The 20,526-nt window shown below is 38.7% G+C and overlaps 1 protein-coding gene across 1 annotated transcript; it reads right to left on the bottom strand.

Moving 5' to 3' along the window:
- Window positions 1-2,826: 2,826 nt before the first annotated feature.
- LOC117250011 (alpha-tectorin-like) lies at window positions 2,827-20,056 on the bottom strand. Its single transcript, XM_078165907.1, has 14 exons — window positions 19,865-20,056; window positions 19,478-19,545; window positions 17,382-17,491; window positions 15,262-15,489; window positions 13,106-13,186; window positions 11,294-11,399; window positions 11,005-11,134; window positions 9,424-9,670; window positions 7,653-7,797; window positions 7,417-7,519; window positions 6,931-6,993; window positions 5,403-5,605; window positions 3,722-3,835; window positions 2,827-3,508 (listed from the first exon to the last, which is right to left on the bottom strand). Exons 2-13 carry the CDS (start codon window positions 19,512-19,514, stop codon window positions 3,822-3,824), a joined length of 1,467 nt encoding a protein of 488 aa, XP_078022033.1. The 5' UTR covers window positions 19,515-19,545; window positions 19,865-20,056; the 3' UTR covers window positions 2,827-3,508; window positions 3,722-3,821.
- Window positions 20,057-20,526: the final 470 nt, after the last annotated feature.

Genomic DNA, 20,526 nt, shown 5'->3' on the forward strand with positions numbered 1-20,526 from the left:
ATTTTACAGATTATTGAAAAATACTGACAAAAACTAAAAATTATTATCGTCTCGTTTGAGGACAGTGGGACTTTATTATTGTCTCGTTTGAGGACATTGGGACTTTATAATCGTTTTGTCTGAGGACACTGGGTCTTTACTATCGTCTCGTTTGAGGACATTGGGACTTTATTATCGTCTGGTTTGAGGACATTGGGACTTTATTATCGTCTGGTTTGAGGACATTGGGACTTTATTATCATCTGGTTTGAGGACATTGGGACTTTACTATCGTCTGGTTTGAGGACATTGGGACTTTACTATCGTCTGGTTTGAGGACATTGGGACTTTATTATCATCTGGTTTGAGGACATTGGGACTTTATTATCATCTGGTTTGAGGACATTGGGAGTTTATTATCGTCTGGTTTGAGGACATTGGGACTTTATTATCATCTGGTTTGAGGACATTGGGAGTTTATTATCGTCTCGTTTGAGGACATTGGGACTTTACTATCGTCTGGTTTGAGGACATTGGGACTTTACTATCGTCTCGTTTGAGGACATTGGGACTTTACTATCGTCTGGTTTGAGGACATTGGGACTTTACTATCGTCTCGTTTGAGGACATTGGGACTTTATTGTCGTCTCGTTTGAGGACATTGGGTCTTTACTGTCGTCTCGTTTGAGGACATTGGGACTTTACTGTCGTCTCGTTTGAGGACACTGGGACTTTACTATCGTCTCGTTTGAGGACACTGGGACTTTACTATCGTCTCGTTTGAGGACGTTGGGACTTTACTATCATTTCGTTTGAGGACATTGGGACTTTATTAACGTTTCGTTTGAGGACATTGGGACTTTACTATCGTCTCGTTTGAGGACATTGGGACTTTATTATCGTCTCGTTTGAGGACATTGGGACTTTATTAATGTTTCGTTTGAGGACATTGGGACTTTATTAACGTTTCGTTTGAGGACATTGGGACTTTACTATCGTCTCGTTTGAGGACATTGGGACTTTATTAATGTTTCGTTTGAGGACATTGGGACTTTATTAATGTTTCGTTTGAGGACATTGGGACTTTACTATCGTCTCGTTTGAGGACATTGGGACTTTATTGTCGTCTCGTTTGAGGACATTGGGTCTTTATTGTCGTCTCGTTTGAGGACATTGGGACTTTACTGTCGTCTCGTTTGAGGACATTGGGACTTTACTATCGTCTCGTTTGAGGACACTGGGACTTTACTATCGTCTCGTTTGAGGACATTGGGACTTTACTATCATTTCGTTTGAGGACATTGGGACTTTATTAACGTTTCGTTTGAGGACATTGGGACTTTACTATCGTCTCGTTTGAGGACATTGGGACTTTATTATCGTCTCGTTTGAGGACATTGGGACTTTATTAATGTTTCGTTTGAGGACATTGGGACTTTATTAACGTTTCGTTTGAGGACATTGGGACTTTACTATCGTCTCGTTTGAGGACATTGGGACTTTACTATCATCTCGTTTGAGGACATTGGGACTTTATTAATGTTTCATTTGAGGACATTGGGACTTTATTATCGCCTCGTTTGAGGACATCGGGACTTTATTATCATCTCGTTTGAAGACACTGGGATGTTATTATCGTCTCGTTTGAGGACATTAGGACTTTACTATCTACTCGTTTGAAGACATTGGGACTTTATCATCGTCTCGTTTAAGGACATCGGCTACTCTGGGTTCCTCCTGGTGCAGAGGGCCCTGGGTTCCTCCTGGTGCAGTGGGCCCTGGGTTCCTCCTGGTGCAGCGGACCCCAGCTTGACGTCACACTGTTGCAGTAAATCCTTAACACACAACACGACAACTTCATTCACAAAAGGACAACGGACTGCTTTCTGAAATAGGGCCCTGATATGACGTTGATTCATTCCAGAAGTCTGGCTTGACCATTTTATTTTATTGGTTTTCACTCAAATGTGCATTTACTTTTTCTGATTCTATGGTTTATCTTTCATTTTATCTAATGTCAGTTTCACTTGTATGTTAACATCTTGTATTGGTCTATTTATTGTAAATTATTCTGTTTTTGGTTCTTTTATTTATTTCAATTAAATTTTCCTCTTATAATGGTCTACTTTTATTAACTTCATTATCTTTGTATCCTTTATTGGTTTATTCTTTAGGCTTTATTCTTAGTTTTAATGGATTTGACTCACTTTTATGATCAGTTCCTGGTTTTGTTCTGTGTCTGCAACTTCTACCTCGCATTAACACAAAGTGTTAATTAAATGTTCTGTGTAAAGTCTTGCTAGCTTGTTTGCATTTTATGTAAAAAAAGTCAGTAGCAATTTATAACGAAACATGCTATAAATATATATTCTACATAAACTATAGATAAACTTTAAAAAAAAACATTATTCAATTAAATTAATATTTCCTTATTCTATTTGGTATTATTTGTCATATACACATATGCAGTGATGGTAATAATGTTGTTTAATGTCAAGTCTCTATTTGATCATGTGACAAGACCATAAGATTATATGGTAGCTAGTTTGAACAGTTAAAAAGTCATAGTATAGCACGTTGAAAAAACAAATGAATGACTTATGCAACAGTCACGGTATGTTCTGTTTGGTCATAGGACCATAATTTCTGTTTATCAGCCATTACTTTAATTTCTGTTTACCTTATTTTACATTCAACATTTTAATTAAGTTGGCCTGAAATTATCTTAATTTCTGTTCGGTCTTATGACCTCTTATTTCAGTTTGGTCCTTGATGCAGAGGCTGAGGTTCAAGAAAGAAAGATGAACGAATAAAAACAGATAAACAAATGAATGACTGAGACTCGTGTTGTGTTTTCCCACATCCTTTATTTGTAGTAACTTCAATCTACCAACAGTCACCATTTCAATGTTCACATTCACATCAGGATTTTCCTTCAACTGGATCTTGAAACCTTCTTGCTTTCTTTCAGCTGAAACTTCTTTTTACTTCATGTCACTGAAACAGAAATTCTGTCTCTGCATTCATTTAAGCTGTGTACATTTAAAGTAGGCAGGTGAAATTAAAGAGGAAATTAAAAACATAATCCTAAATTTGGAATCTGCTGCCACAGAAGTTTCTGTCTGAGAGGACGACTCCATATGTTTGAATGCTCTTTGATGCTTTTAGGGTTTATAAAGTCCTCTTTACAAATAAATCCAGTTACACTGATGTGGTGTAATAAAAAAAAAACAATAAAACAGCCAAACTTTTCAACTGCAGTGTATATTTCAAAAGAACCCACAGGACCAGGAAGTAGTGCATGGACTCAATAAAACCCTTCATTGATTATTTTGTACTTCACTGGACTATACTTCAATTATTTCACCACAGATTATATATGCATGAATCAGTGGGTCGAATCAGCAGCCCACGGATTCTGGAGAGATAATAAACGCCATCTCAGGTGGATGAAACAAAGATTATCTGCCGACGCTGTTTCACAGCAACGATAACTTCTTGTTGGGATGAAGCTCAAATCAGGAATCACCTGAGAAGACAAAACTATGATGGGTCATGGTTTAGACTTATACTTGCTGATCACGTTCATGCTAATGAGAAGAAGAACCCTTTTTAAATTAATGACCCTATGACCTTTCCTCTAGCGCCACCCACAGGACAAACTCTACATCTTTAGCTCCAAGAATAGCAAATCAGCTCTGACTAATTAATTTCTCAAAGAACAAATTAAATTCAAACATACTGCGTTATCGAGGGGGAGCTGTCTTTAATTATTCCAGGACATAGAGATGAGGGCTGAGTTTCCACCTGCAAATTTAGACCTGAGAGATCTGCGCCTCCTTTTACTGCCACAGGCCTGTAAAGGAGGACAGAAAGGAGGGTCAGGTGTGTCGGCTTTGCCAAGGTCAGCACTTCAATATTTAGCTTTCTGTATCAAAATATAATATGGTGTCCTTTTAGTTCTACATTTATAAGCAGTGTAACATGTGCTGTAACCTGCATTATTCTTTATTTTAAGACACAGAAACACATTAAATATTTCTTATACTTTTTTTATTTCTCATACTTCAAATTGAAAACTGGCTAAAAAATTCTTCAATGTTGGATTTTTTTCAACCCAGTTAGCAAAAAAAATGTTGGCATGTAGATGTTATTTTGTAGCTGATGCATAGAGACTTTAAGTTTCAACAATGCAGTGTTTAACATGAGGTTATGTTTAGGCACAAAAACCACTTAGTCAGGAAAAAAATCCTATGACAGAAATCACAAAAAAAAAACGTCTTGGTATAGCATGTCATCAAAAACCATGAAAAAAAAGTCATAGTATAGTATGTTGTCAAAAACCACAAAAAAAAGTCATAGTATAGTATGTCGACAGAAATCACGAAAAAACGTCTTGGTATAATATGTCGTCAAAAACCATGAAAAAAACATCATAGCTTAGCATGTCGTCAGAAATCATGAAAAAACGTCTTGGTATAGTATGTCGTCAAAAACCACAACAAAAACGTTATAGTATAGTATGTCATCAAAAATCACGAAAAAACGATGTGATAAAGTTTGTCGTCAAAAACCATGAAAAAACGTCATCGCTTAGTATGTCGTCAAAAACCATGAAAAAAAGTCATAGTATAGCATGTGATCCAAAATCATGAAAAAAAGTCATAGTATAGTATGTCATCAGAAATCATGAAAAAATGTCTTGATATAATATGTCGTCAAAACCATTAAAAAAATTTAATGAGGTTTAGGTTCAAAATAGACAGTTTTCTTGGCAATATCCAAGCGGGAAAATTAGCTGCTACTATACTACGTCACTTTCGACATCACATTGATACGGATGAAATGTGTGAATGTGACGTCTTTGTGTTTTGTAGAAACGTACAGTGTTAATATTTTCTTCTGATGACCGGGGTGAGTTTGTTTGCGGGTTAAACTGTGCAACACTTTACACACGATTAATGTAAAGTACCAATGATAATTAATTCTGCATAATGAGTACTTTTACTTTTTGCACTTTAAGCACTTTGTGCTGCTCATACACAGTAATAAATTATTATTATTTCTTAAGTAAAGGGTTTGACGTCCATTACCATAGCTGTACTTAATAAAATAAAATTCGAACAATGTAAATTAACTGAAATGACCAATCAAACTACAGTAACACTGCACGAAATTTGTATTACATACTAGTATATCACAAATATAAACATACTGCACATAGATTTTGACTTAATGAGCTCCAGCATTAAAATTGAAGGTTATATACAATGTATTCAACCCCAAGTTACTCTGTTTCTGATTAGATTGTACTTTCTCTTGCCTGTAAGATTGGAAATAGTTTGAGCCTGAAACAACAGGGGGAAATCATTCGAAAGTGATCTGATACCATCTCATCGTATGAAAGAGAATGATGATCTTACAGCAGCCGACCATTGACCTCCAGTTCTGCAGAGTGATGGCTTTCTTCAGGCTGCAGGACTCAGCGTAAGCCTCAAAAAACTGGCATCTGAGACCGTCCACCTCTGGGTACCGGCACAAAACGTTAGTGCAGGCGTTGACGTAGGGCCTTGGGTCAATGGTGTTGTGGCAAGCAGTGAAGGGAGCCCTTCTCATGAGCTCACAGCTGTTCCGCGAGGAAGAATGAGAGTAAATCAGCAGTTTTCTGAACAGTTTTGTGTGTTTAGTTTTCAGAATCATCACTTGTCATGTGACGGTGATTAGGTTTTACATGCACAAAATATTCTAATTTTTGTCTTTATTCAAAAAAAGACAATATTCCTACTTTACATGGGGAATAAAAATGAGTATTCCACTGTTATTCCTGTTTACATGCAGCCATGCATACTCATTGCTGCTACTCTCTCTGCCTCAGGCTTTCCATGTATGCACATGGAAGGGCAGGGAGGTGTGTTCTCTCTGACTTAAAGGGCTGAACACATGCCATGATTTTTGCGCTCTCAAACCCATTGTTTTTAAATGTAAACAGGTGGCAGGTATGCTCAAACGCCAGAGCAATGCTGTCACAACGTGCATGCATGTCCAAGTGCTATTCTTTAATTCCACGACAGCTGGGCCCTGAGATAAAGAGAGTTCAGTTTTTGAAACGCGAATCACATATCATGTAACAAGAAACAACCAATCGCAGCTGGCAGATATCTTTCCCTTCTTCTGTAAATATCAGTCTGTGATAAATATGACGGAGAAGTTGATCATTTTCATTCAAGATGACCCAGAGCTTTAGCTCTCAATATTTTAGGCCCAATACACACTTACAAAACAGCACCTGGAAGAAAATCAGCTCTGCACTCAGGATTTTATGTAAGTAGGCTATGATGTGGTGCTTGTCATGGTTGCTTAGCAACTTTATACACAACCTGTCTCCATGCCCTTGAAAGTTCACATATGCACATGGAGGGGCATGGAGGTGCTCTCTCTCTGCCTTTGGCTTTCTGCGTATGCACATGGAAGAGCATGGGGTGTGCTGTCTCTGCCTCAGGCTTTCCACATATGCACATGGAAGGGCAGGGAGGTCCCAGAGCAGAGCCATATCGCCAAATATCTTACAAAGTAATAGTTGTCTTTGAGTTAAGTGGTCCTGATGGAGGAAAATCCTCATTTGGGTAGCTGTGTTCAATCTCTTACTCATTTGACGAAAAATGATTCTGAATGTGCACATGGCCAGAGAAGGCTCCTAAAACCCGAATAACACTGGCATATTCCATATATCTCCATTAGAAAATGCTACACTTAGAATAAGGCCTAATTTGAATATGAAAACGCTGTTTACATGCCCCATATCAAATTTGGAAAAGTGTCATACTGGGAATAATATGACAAAATTACATTCCTTGTAAACGCAGTAAGTGTCATAGCACCATAGAAGCGTGTGATAAAGATGAGTCCTATTTTTACGCAGTGTTTTGTGTGTTCTGGTGGGTCGGTTCTTACTGATCAGAGGAGCGGCTGCAGTTGATCGAAGTGTCGTTGGTGTCGCTGTGCTGAACATCACAGCTGGGGGGGGGGGGGGGGGGGGGAGGACAAACAGCATAGCACATTAAATGTGAAAGCTACACAACATTAATAAACAAGTTACTATCAGTCAGTGCATCAAGTGAAGACAAAGTCGTAGGGCTGAGCAATATATCAGTATTACATTTATCGTGATATGAGACGAGATATGGTCTTCGATTTTGGATATGGTAATATGGTAAGTATTCCTGGTTTTAAAGGCTGCATTACGCTTAAGTGATGTAATTTTCTTAACTTAACTGACTGTTTTACTGTTTGCCTTTACCCACTTGATCAGTCAAAAATCTCATGTGTAAACATTCTGTCAAAACACCAATGGTCTATCCTACAATATCTCAAAAATATCGGTATCAGGACATTTGTACAAAAAAATGATGGAAAATTGATTTTTCATTTTTGTCGTACCCAGCTCGACTGAAATTGGTGGTTTTCTCTGCGTTCAGGGATGTAGTGATGTTGGGATTATTGAGGTTGCCACACAAACCCACTACACGTTCTGTTTCAAGTCCTGTTGGATGTCAGGAGACAAATAAAGACAAATCAACCAATGTAAGAAGCACCACTGTCATTCTTACATTCATATATCACCTGTGAAAAAGGCGAGAAGTGATCAAATATTTTTTCCAGGTAGTTTTCTGTACCTCTCACATGTGCGGTGTTGCCATCAAAAAAGATTGTTATGGATGTGGACTGTATCTTGGCAGTAACTCCAGTATGGTCCTTGGAGAGCTCCACACCATGAATCACCTGAGTCGTTGCGTTGAGTATTACTGGTTGGTCACCAAACTACATCACAAGTGAAAGAGACACTTGCTCAAACATCTCAGATACATACATGCATGTGCTTTGCATGTTCCCCCTTGGACTGTGAATTCTGTGATGTTTATTGGTATCTTTCTTACTTTACTTTAATTCACACCCTGTACAGTTATCATGAATGGTAAAATTATATGGAGACAGATTTGTATCAATATTATTTGTGTGAGCAGTCTGATAATCTGTGCCTGAATGTGTAAATATAAAACAACTTCCACGAATACAAAATGTCACCAAAATATCTTGCAAATATAAAACAAACTCCAATAATAATAATAATAATAATAATAAAGACTCAGTGTGTGTAAAATGCAAATGTGCAAATACAGAATTGAGATTCACAAATATCTGTTTCAGAGTTGTGAATGTTAAAACTAGAAAAGTACTCGGAGAGCGCAAACCTCCGCCAAGCAGCTCGGATTTCCCTCCATTTTATTATTTTATCCACTTTGCTTCAACCGATCACCACCAAAATTTTATCATCTGTTCCTTGTCCCATTATCCACCTTTCCTGAAAATTTCTTAAAATCCGTTCAGAACTTTCTGAGTTATTTTGCAGACAAACAAACAAACAAACAAACAAATAGACAAACAGACCAATGCCGGCGAAAACATAACCTCCTTGGCGGAGGTAAAGATATTCACAAATGTTTCTCATTTATTTGTAATTGATGTGATGTATTCACAGACTTTTTAAAATTATTTGTAGAATTTTTTTTGTGTTTTTGCAGATCTGTTTTATGTTTACCTCCGCCAAGGAGGTTATGTTTTCGCCGGCGTTGGTCTGTTTGTTTGTTTGTTATAACTCAAAAAGCTATGAACGGATTTTAAGAAATTTTTAGGAAAGGTGGATAATGGGACAAGGAACAGATGATAGAATTTTGGTGGTGATCGGTTGAAGCAAAGTGGATAAAATAATAAATAAAGTCTATCGTCTGACAGCCTCAGCAGCAATTAAGACGGTGAAAATAGCGCCATCTGGTGGCCGAAAAGCACTTCTTGTTCTACTTGCTAAATATTGTTGTAATTCTAAAGTTGAAATTAATGTTCTGTGTTAGAAAAAAAATAATGTTAAAAATACAAAAAAACATTTTATATTCTGTGTTGGTACAAAATAAAAATGAAATAAATACACCACAGTGTCTCCATGGTGAAGGCATATATGACCTAATAATGACAGTGATGCAAATAACCTAATTGTGATGCAGGCTGCAAAATCTGATGCAGAGGGGGAGGGAATATCAGCTTTGTACCAGGCTGTAAAAATGTTTCTTTCTGCTGTAGAGTTCAGTATTTTAACATTGGTGTCTATGGGGACTGACTCGACATGCAGTCAGCCTCAAGTAGACATTAGAGGAACTCCTGCATTTTGGCACTGCTGCGTTGGCTCCATTTTTGCCACTTGTTTCTTCTCCTATATATCTCAGAGGGACAGGTGCAACCACACGTCTTAACTTCAAATACATCAACACAAAGTAACTCTTGGAATGTAATGACCAGTAGTGACTGATCAAACAAAGAAGATCTACTGTGGATTTCTGACACAACCCCATAAACACAGAGTGATTTGCTTTTAGATGGACTGTGGCAGCTCACCCGAACTCTTCCACCTTGTTCAAAAAACACTGATACACCCGGTGGAATCACCGTCAGTATCAAGCGGTCCAAAAATGCCACATCTTTGCGGCGGCGCTCCCGAAAAACTGCCAAGAGCTCAAAACTCGAGTTTTGTTCAGACTTAATAATTGTGTACGGACACCGATCTGGGATAGAGTAGTCCTTGTTGAAGAAATCGATGACAGTGGAGCCAGTCACAGTGCACACGACCTTGGGTATAGCGCATCTGATGGAGATGGAAAGAAACAGAAATTCTGTGACTTTTTATTTCTGAAGACAAAATCCAAAGAGCACAGAGACAGATGTTTAATCTCATAAAGTCATCTTCTCCTGTTCATATAAATTTTAAAGAAAATGAATCTGTACGTCATACTTAAAGGGGCACTCCACTAATTAGACACATAAATATCGGGACTCATAACAGCGAGTACCGTCCAGCCAGAGGAAAGACTTGTATAGTGTAATATCTCTCTAATAACTCTAACATCATACGCAAGTCCATATCAATACATATCTTGAGTTTGGCTTAAGCGTTCAAATATTAGTTATACATTGGGGCTGTGGGATGCTGTAGGGCTGCACAATGGGAAATGTAATGTTCAGTGTTTTCAAGCCTTTCACTTGCACAGAGCCGACACATTTGTGCAGTTTTGGCACAAACATCTACTTGGACTCAAGGATGAACTGATTAAAATTTGGTGGTCATGTGTCAAGGTCACTGTGACCTTGTGTCTCATTCTCATGAATGTGATATCTCAAGAAGGCCTTGAGGGAATTTCCACTTGAACTCAAGGATGAACTGATCAAAATTTGGTAGTCAGAGGTGGAGGTCAGTGTGACCTGATCCATCACATTCTTGCTGATGTGATATCACCTTGAGGGATTTTATTTTATTTTTTTTTTCCAAATTTACCACAAAACATCAACTTGTAGTCACTGATTAACTTATTTGAATTTGCTGGCCATAGGTCAAAGGTCAAGGTCACTGTGTACTTGCATCAATCTTATTCTTGTGAATGCAATATTTTAAAAAGGCTTTGAGGGAATTTCTTCAAATTAGGAACAAAATGTCCACTTGGACTCAAAGATTGTATTTTGGTCAGAGGTTACATTCACTCCGACGTGGTCTGTCTCATTCTCATGAGTCTCATTCTCTAGTCTAACCTTGACTTTACTGAGGAAAGTCAGGCTATCTTGGCCTTTGCTGCTCCGATTGAATCATTTCTTTATCTTTAATACTTCAGTATCGCTGGAGTCCTTTCATGATGACTTTAATATGTCTAAAATGGTGACAATACCTGAAAAGGACTATCTGTAGGTCAATGCTAAATCAGTGGAGTGATGATTTAAGTTTTATAGATAGAAAGATTTTTCAAGAATAGAAACCATTGATAAAGCCCGAATCTGAATAATATCAGAACTTCCTCATCAAGTGTTTGTTTTGTGACGTTCACAGGTGATGTTTGTTTGAATATGCATCGCCTTCATTCCACTTCATTTAAATCAGTCAGTCAAACCTTTATTTAAACTATACTCTAAATATAAAGCAAACATATTTACATGTTGTTGCCATGGCAAACCTCCCGGCCATGACATGCACTGGAAGGTCTGGGCACTGCAGATGGATCACAGAGCACGTTGGTGCAGGTGTCTGGTATCACTATCACTGAATTAGCTTGAATGGGGGTACCTGGGGGGAGATACAAGGTTTATGAAATTAATTAAAACTTCACCAACAGTGCAAAATGTAAGAAACAGAAATATCAGTCATTTTACATTATCACAGTATTGTTTTGAAGATCCCTGAAGAGTCCAAGTCTCTTCTTCGGGAACCACCAGATTTGCCTACCTAAGTGTCGGCATCCACTTGTCTCCAGGAAAACGATGTCAGACACTTCTTTTCCAGTGTATGTCCAGTTCCCTGCAACTGAGCCATTAACTGTTGTTGTTATGGTCTAGAAAAGGATTAGACAAAAATCAAGGTTACAACTTCTGAATGCACAGTGTCAGACTTGAATCCCATTTTTATATATAGATTACTCCAATTTTAGGACAGTTTGGTGGGACAGTGAGAACAGTGGTGACCTGAGCATCAGATGAATCAGTGGCTGTATGACCAGTCGGTTTAGTTCCCAGAATGGCAGGGCAAATTTGAGCAGCAATCCAAGAGCAGCACAGTTTTCACTTAAGCTCCACTTCCCCAAACCCCCAAATATGGAGACATAACACTTTTATTCAACTGAAACTGAGTGAAAAAGAAACTGTCCTGTAAAAATATATGCCTGATAAAGAACCTAGCACACAGTAAAAAGGTTTACATGCATCTATCGATATAAACCAATAAAAAAAGCTTCCATCTTCCCTCATTGCCATTCCATGGGTAAGTATATGGTCAGCTACAGTTGCATTAATCCCATCAGACACTGTCCTTCCTCTCGCTCTTCTTCTACTCTCCCGTGTCATCTGTCTCTACCTTAGTGTTTCTTAACAGGGGCGCTCAGAGAATGTCGAAGGGCTCTGGAACAAAGTTTTGAGGGAGGTATTGATGTGCTCTGCTTTTCAATGCCAGTTTATTCGGACATGCGCTTTTTCACATTTTTTGTTAGACTTGCTTCTACCACCATCAGCATCTGGGGCATTTTTCCAATGAGGCCTTCCCTGCGAAAGACGGGGCTTTCTTTTTTCTGAATCACTTGCGGCACACTCTCGTGCTTCGGACATGCTCCTCCATCAATTCTTTTAATGTGCATCAAAGTGGTATATGCCTCTGCTGTGGTGCTTTCTCTTTGCATAGGTACAGACATCCTTTTGTGGTTGTCAGGATGCTGGTGACTTGTTCACAGCTTAAGATGGTATTGATAACTGGGCATTGGCATTTCCACCTAGGGAAGTGTGAGCTGTGTGTGTTTTAGCTGTGATGACTTGAGTTAATGAAATTGAATGCCAGTGCTTTCTAAACGAGCACGTTACAGTGATGTACGAAGGGATCCGTGTGCAGAGTTTTTTACAAAAAGTTCAGCAAATCTGTGAGCAGATTTTTGCTGAAATTAAAGTCTTTGAAGTGAGACGCAACAAAAATCCGACACCTGATTAAGATCTAATTTAACATTTCTCAAAACAAACCACAACAAGTAAGATACTCCACTGCAGTGTTGACATATTTCAGGAAAAATAAGAAAGCATTTAGAGTTTTATTTAGAAATCTGCAAATTATCGCAGCATTTTGCTTAAATTTAAGCTTTCTGAAAGTGAAATGAAGTTCCCCCACTGTAGTGTCAATTTATTATAACAAAACTGCGAAAACATTTTGATTTTCATTGAGAAATTTCGGAAATTCTATGAGATTTTTGCTGAAATTTAAGTTTTTTCTGAAAAGGAGTGATGAGAAATGAGAAACATCCACCTGAATTGATTTTTTCTAATTTTTCACAAGATTTGTCAAAACTAGCCACAAAAATTAATAAATAAATAGTCTGGGCAAAAAGGGTCTGTCTATTAGTAGATTGCGTCATATTTTGGGTTGTTGACATAATAGGCCCACTTATGGTGTGTAAGCGCTCGGAAAAAAATCCTTGCCATACAGCAGATTGGTGTGGGGACCGAAGTTGCCATAATAACAGACTCTGGACCATCTTCAAAGTTTTGTCTCACATATACTTACAAAGTTAGCAGGAGAAAAATCTTGGTCTGCACTCATCTTCAAAGGTGATAGTCGACCAAAATCATAGATCTCCATAATCAACTGAAAGACATACGACAGAAAATATCAGGAAATGTTTTCCAAAATATTTTAGGAATAAACTTTGATTTGAAGTCTCTCATTCATGAAATATTAGTAAATCTGTGGGTAGATTTGCATGTAAAAAAACCTACGCGGGATTCATGAACCCCACCGGAAACTCTTTGATTGTAGGCACGTGTGTATGTTCATGAATGCCAATCGATTGTAAACTGACTGCGCATTCCCACTAGTCAGCAATTAGCATACATCCCCGCCCATGAATAGACAATGACCGCCATATAAGGAGATGGTCATTAGTATGGATAGGTGCATCCTGTTGCCATTTTGACAAAAACATTCTATTTTCTTCTGTTAGTAGTGGTGTGACAGGGGCAGGTACATCAGAGGTCTGAAAAGAGGTAACGGGCGACTTTGTGTCCTCTGTTAAAACAACTGTCCAAAAAGTTGAATGAAAATGGTTCAATATGACAGCTACAGGAGGCAGTCAAGAGCAAACTCAGAGGGTACCATGATGTATGTGTTATATTGAATGTTAAATTGCTGTACACATCACTGACACCATCACTGACAGCTCAGTGTCCGGTCAGTAACATGGGTCTCACCACTCAAACAGATACATTTGTGGAGTTCTCTCTCCTGACTGAAGCAAGTGAGAACGGGACGTCAGAAAATGTAGAAAACACACAATTTGAATAACTCCTTCACGTTCTTAAGAAACCTAATGTGAAACTAAAAAAAATCTGTTAACTGATAACTAATTTATCTAAATATGTTTTGCATCTGTGTAGTGTGAACATAACAGGGCATGACATGAATTAAAATTGTAATTTCTAATTATGACGAGCAGTTTATGTGCAACCCTTATTTACACAAGCACTACGAGCAGTCAGACGCAGGCGCTGATTTTGTGACTACCTACAAAGAGATCAGAGCTACGAGCACATTATTGAATCCAGAAATAAACGTAAATTTCCTTCCTTTGAACAGTTTACACACAAATCCTTTCCGCTAATGTTTCATGAATGAGACCCAATGTCGTTGAAAACCTCATGCACTCCACCCCATTTTGTAGCAAAAACACCTAAAATGACATACCCAAATTAAAATGACTGTAGCTTCTGAACTGCTCTGACTACATGCATGCATGAGGTCTTGCCAGAAAGAAAACTCCCTGAAGTTTCTTGTTAAAGTGTCAGAAACACTCTAGGTGATACAGAGACAGAGTAATGGGCCTCTGAAGTCAGTAAAAAGTTGAAGATTTTGCCTAAAATAAAATAAAAAATGGTTTCAGGATGAATAACTGTCTGTGGCTTCATTTGAGCAGGTAAATGACACTGTGGGGCTGTAGGCACACTATCAATGAACATTTGTTTCAAATTTGAAGAAGACTGCTCAAAGTATGACCATTCTACAGTGTTTTTACCATGAAAAGATCCAGGCGGAGCTCCAAATGACAAGTGGGTCACTCTGCTTCAAAACAGTCCTATCAGTGATCAAACAACACTCAGCCAGCTTCAAACATTGTACCTTATTGAAATCAGGTGTGATTATGATAGCTGATGTTGTTTATGACACAGAAACACCATAAAATATCACCAAATAAAGCCATATGAAACGTGAAAGTTATGATCCCACATTCTAGACGGTATATCTCAGCCAAAAATAGTGGTAGGAGTGAGACTCTTACCTTTTATAAAACAGCTAAGTCCCCGCTAACAGCTCCACATAAGATCACGAGTAATCCTTTAACGTTTCCCATCGAAAAACATCATGACATGACTTGTCACCACTCATCATGATTTTGGACTTTGTGTGTTTAGGCTGCTCTGGTGCGAAATACATAATAAATAAAAGAAAAACGATGTTATTTTTGAAAAGTCGAGAGCTTCCTGAATCTGTCAATACCAAACATCACATGGTTTGATGACGTAGTGCGCCTGGGAGATACCATTTAACAGAGGAGGAGGGGAGCGAGGACGTCCTGGCGGAGTTAGAGAGGTTAAAATATTCATTGCATATAAACAACTGGTTGGGCAGTCGTTAAATCTGAAAACATGAAACCAAAGATGACTCACCGTGAGGTTACTTCCCTCTTTGAATTCTACTTTAATAGAGCAGTTGGAAGTGGAGCCGCTGTATCGCAGATTTGTCACGATTATACTTCCAGGACCGTTGACTTTGTCGACTGCAGACACACGGACTCTGTCTGAATTCACTCCGTTGTCCACCGACAGACAGTCTAGAGCAGTGGCATTCTGGCTATCTTTGAAACAAATTGCAAGGCCTGAATTTATAAACGACACCTGCAGGGACACAGAGACATGAAGTAACAACGATATTAAGGCTTTTTACTAAGGACAGGGTTTGAATCAAAAACAGCATCATTTACAAACATACTTCATTTAATTTTTTTTTGTTTTACCCATACAAAAGCACAAATGGTGTCTAATGTTGCAGCTGGTAAAAGCTCTTGACCCTCATCCATTCATCCCTCGCCCTTTACATTCATCGCTTCATCCCTCAACCCTCACCATTAATTCCTTGACCCTCATCCATTCCAACATTTCAGTGGAATTTTCAATTCAGCATTTGTGCTTTAACAGAGTATGTTATGGGATGAGGGTGGAGAGATGAATGGATGAAAGGATTAGGGGTTGAATGGTGAAGTGTGAGGAATGAATGGTCGAGGGATGAGGTAAGAAGGCAATAGGGATGAAGGTATGAGGGAATGACAGGATGTAGGATGAAGGGGTGAGAGGATGAGGCTCAAAGGATGAGGGGTTGAGGGATGAAAGGATGAGGGTGGAGAGATGAAGGAATGAGGGGATGATAAGATGTAGGGTGAAGGGATGAGAGGATATAAGATGGGTATGGGTTGAGAATTGAAGGGATGAGGGAAGAGGGTTGAAGGTCAAAGGTAGAAGGGATGAAGGGATAAGGGTTGAGTGATGAATGGATGAAGGGTGAGGAATGAAAGGGTGAGGGTCAAGGGATGAAAGATTGAGGTCAGGAGGGTCAAGGGTAGAAGGGATGAAGGGCCGAGGGTCAAGAATGAGGGGTCAGTGATAAATGGATGAGGATCGAGGGATAAAGAGAGAGAGATGAAAGTGAAGCGTGAGGGATGAATGTGAAGGGTGCAGGATGAATGCGTAAGGATGAGAGCCGAAGGATAAATGGTGAGGAGTGAATGGGTGATGTTCGAGGGATGAGCTGATGAGGGTCAAGGGTTGAAGGATGAATAGATGAAGGGTGAGGGATGAAAGATTGAGGGTCAAGGATAGAAGGGATGAAGGGATGAGGGTTGAGCAATGAAAAGATGAAGGGTGTGGGATGAATGGATGAGGGTGAAGGTTTAAAGGGATGAGGGTTGAGGGATGAAGGGATGAATGTGAAGGGTGCGGGATGAATGGATGAGGGTCAAGGGTTAATGGGACGAGGGTCGAGGGATGAAGGGATGAATGTGAAGGGTGCGGGATGAATGGGTAAGGATGAGAGCCGAAGGATAAATGGTGAGGGGTGAATGGGTGATGTTCGAGGGATGAGCTGATGAGGGTCAAGGGCTGAAGGATGAATAGATGAAGGGTGAGGGATGAAAGATTGAGGGTCAAGGGTAGAAGGGATGAGGGTTGAGCGATGAAAGGATGAAGGGTGTGGGATGAGGGTGAAGGTTTAAAGGGACGAGGGTCGAGGGATGAAGGGATGAATGTGAAGGGTGCGGGATGAATGGGTAAGGATGAGAGCCGAAGGATAAATGGTGAGGGGTGAATGGGTGATGTTCGAGGGATGAGCTGATGAGGGTCAAGGGTTGACGGATGAATGGATGAAGGGTGAGGGATGAAAGATTGAGGGTCAAGGGTAGAAGGGATGAAGTGATGAGGGTTGAGCAATGAAAGGATGAAGGGTGTGGGATGAATGGATGAGGGTGAAGGTTTAAAGGGATGAGGGTTGAGGGATGAAGGGATGAATGTGAAGGGTGCGGGATGAATAGATGAGGGTCAAGGGTTAAAGGGACGAGGGTCGAGGGATGAAGAGATGAATGTGAAGGGTAAGGGGTTGAAGGGATGAGAGATAAAGGGTTAAGGTTCCAGAGGTTTTACCAGCTGCAACATGAAAGTGATGAACACATTAATGCATAAATAATTATAATCCAATAATATAACATACATTATTCTCCACACATGCTAATTTTACTCACTTGCACCCAGCTGTATGAATGTCCATAGAAGTTGATTGGACAAGCGGTGATGTTTGTCTCTAATAAACCAACCGTAAATGACGGATCACCGTTGGCCTGGCTGGCAGCAACTACAACGTGAATATAAAGGAAAAAGAAACATCATATATCAGTCTAATCAGGACCAACATTATAATTCACACCTCTGATTCATTTATGATTTAATAAATGAGCATTTAAAAATATATCACTCAAGAAATGTTTTCACTGTTTCCAATTGCTCACAGAAAGTTACAACATGTACCTGTAATATTTCACAGTAAATTACATTATTATCACCTTGAGGGCTGAACTGTGATATTTAACCATATTCTGAGTTTCACTGTGAAATTCATGCAGATGAATTTAATAATTTTTACAGAAGCACACGGCTGAATCACATACCATTATATCACAGTAATGCAATAGGCTTTAACTGTGAGGTCACAATTGAATATCCTCCTGAGACCCTGTGTCCTCATATGTGGACGTCACATTCTGGGTTTACTCGACCTCATACTTCATCCTGTTGTCCTCGTTCGTGGACACTTTTTTGTGCCATCCAGTGGTAGTAAGAGCACAATACACTAATCCATGTAAAAACAAGATGGCAGCCATCTCTGCCATCTTGTTTCAAGATTTATATAAAAAAAATGTTAAGATATTCACAAATGTTTTTCATTTATTTGGGAATAAATTACATTTACTCATGGATATTTTCAAACTGTATTTGTAGATCCGTTTTATATTTCCATAATAGTTTGAGGTTACAAATGTTCTATTTTTGTATAAGTTTTATATTTTATACTGTACATTACACATTGTATGTATATATGTATGTATGTTTTATTCAGTCATCATCATCACATACAACATAGGAACATACACAGATTTTCACAACAACAACAATAATAATCGTAAATATAAACATTCTAGGTAACACACAAAACAATGTTAATTAATATATGATGGTAATGACTGAAAAGGTATAGGCTGAAGCATAATGCTCATATTTGCCTACCCTACATAAATCCTAAATTAAGCAACCCATCAAACATCATTTATATGAAAAAAGAAAAAAAGAAAAAACTATTCCAATTTATAACTCTCAAAAAAAGCCTTAACAACCATTTGTTTAAAAATCAACAATGAGTTACACATTCGTAAATTTAAATCAGCATCATTCCAAAATCTAACCCCAACAACAGAAATACATCTTCTTTTAATTCCCTTCTTAGCTATTGGGACAGTAAACTTAGAAACATCTCTCAAACCATATTTCCCTTCCCGCACAGAAAAGAACCTTTGTACTGTATCCGGCAGTGACTTTGTTTTTACTCTGTACATTATTTGCATTATTTTAAAATAAACCAGATCACTGAATTTCAAAACATGTGACTTCATGAACAATGGATTTGTGTGATCATAATAACCAGCCTTACTGATAAGACGAATAGCTCGTTTTTGTAACACAATTATTGAGTTGATAGCTGTTTTAAAAGTTGATCCCCACAGTTCTACACAGTACGACATATATGGAAGTATAAGTGAACAATAAATAATATACAAGCATTTATAACACATTAACACACGGACTGTCAGTTTGTTCAAACAAATAACACTGAGACAAATGTATCTCCATAAAATTAACTAAAGAGACCAAAACTGTTCTATTTTTATTTTTATACCAGGCTGTAAACATGTTTCTTTCTGTTGTAAAGCCTCAAGTAGTCATTAGAGGAACTCCAGCATTTTGGCACATCTGCACTTGCTTCATTTTTCAGCCCTGTTTGTTACATCTTGTTTCTTCACCACTATATCTCAGAGGGAAAGGTGCAAACAAATGTAACTCCGTATATTTGGGCTTTCCTGAATAGCCGCATTCGTACTGTCGGGCCGTCTCACTTTTAAACCCGCCCAGCCATGCAGTCATTTTTGCAGAGAGGATTTGACTTTTAAATTACTTTTAGAAAGAAATGTGTAAAATCTGCTGAATATACACGAGTCATCACACACATTTAGAATAAATGTTATATTCAAGAGCACCAAAAAGGTTTTTGTTTTCAATGGCTGCTTACCAGCCAGCAGGAGGAGCAGTGCACCTGGCTTCACCATAATGTAGCCCCAGCAGTAAACTGTTGGAGAGCTGGGGGAGACACAGATCACATAGTAAGTGGAAAAACATGTTATTTAATCCCTTCAATAAATTCCATACCCCACACAAGTATTTTAATGCCTTTCTTGCTTACTGACCCCGACTGAACACCTTAAGCTGTACCTTATTCACCAATTTAGTTTTTACAGCAAACGGCTCCATGTGAACTCTTTCAGATGAGGCCCATACAGTCACAGTGAGCAAAAACTCAGTGATAGCATCATAAAAAAAAGCAGAATGATTTTGTAAGTGCATAAATATCGCTACATGAAGACAGACGCAGAGAGGAAGGGCGTGCAGCTCATCTCACCGTCGGGTGGAGCAGCAGGTAGATGAAGCGCTGCAGGTGGAAGTCGGTGTTGAACCACTCTGGGATGTTTCAGCTCTGTTGCAGATGTGCCTGCTGTGTGTCTTTCTCTGCCTCTTTTTATGCAGGTACACACACCCCTGAAAACTGACGTAAATTTTAGATTCTCTGAGTATTTTGACTCCCCAAACTGGCTTTTTGTGATCTTGTACAGTGACAGCATGTCAATGTTACTGTCATTACATAAGAGCTTTCACAATTGATGCGCAGTTCATGAGAAAATATTTTGAAAGTTTTTGACTCCCCAAACTGGCTTTATGTGACCATTAGCTTCCCATACCACTCAATGCTTTTAGCGACTATCACAATCTGTGAGAAGCCCACAAAGAAATATTTTCCTGTGTGGGCTGATTCACATGACCAAAGTAAACATTTCTCCATTAAATCTCTACAGGGTTTTGGTGGTTTTGTTTTAAGGTGAAAGTGTTTCAGGTAAATATGATTTATGTCTGGTAAACAAATATCCACTAATATTAAAAAATATTGCAAAATTCTCTGGTTTAGGCTGTAAATGCTGAGATCAGATGGGAACTGCCCATTGGTCCGACAGCCCATTGGTCCGACAGCCCATTGGTCCAACCATATTAAACTCATTGTTCCGAAGT

Source organism: Epinephelus lanceolatus, chromosome 24 (genome assembly GCF_041903045.1).
Source record: "Epinephelus lanceolatus isolate andai-2023 chromosome 24, ASM4190304v1, whole genome shotgun sequence".
Lineage (NCBI taxonomy): Eukaryota > Metazoa > Chordata > Actinopteri > Perciformes > Serranidae > Epinephelus > Epinephelus lanceolatus.

What these genes read in the sequence shown, in the direction of transcription:
- LOC117250011 (XM_078165907.1), bottom strand. Translation starts at nt 19,514, where the DNA reads ATGGTGAAGCCAGGTGCACTGCTCCTCCTGCTGGCTG. An exon ending in GTTTGCCATGGCAACAACAT is followed by an intron (nt 9,671 to 11,004) that starts GTAAATATGTTT and finishes CATCTCCATCAG; the next exon opens with ATGCGCTATACCCAAGGTCG. An exon ending in CAACACCGCACATGTGAGAG is followed by an intron (nt 7,520 to 7,652) that starts GTACAGAAAACT and finishes GACATCCAACAG; the next exon opens with GACTTGAAACAGAACGTGTA.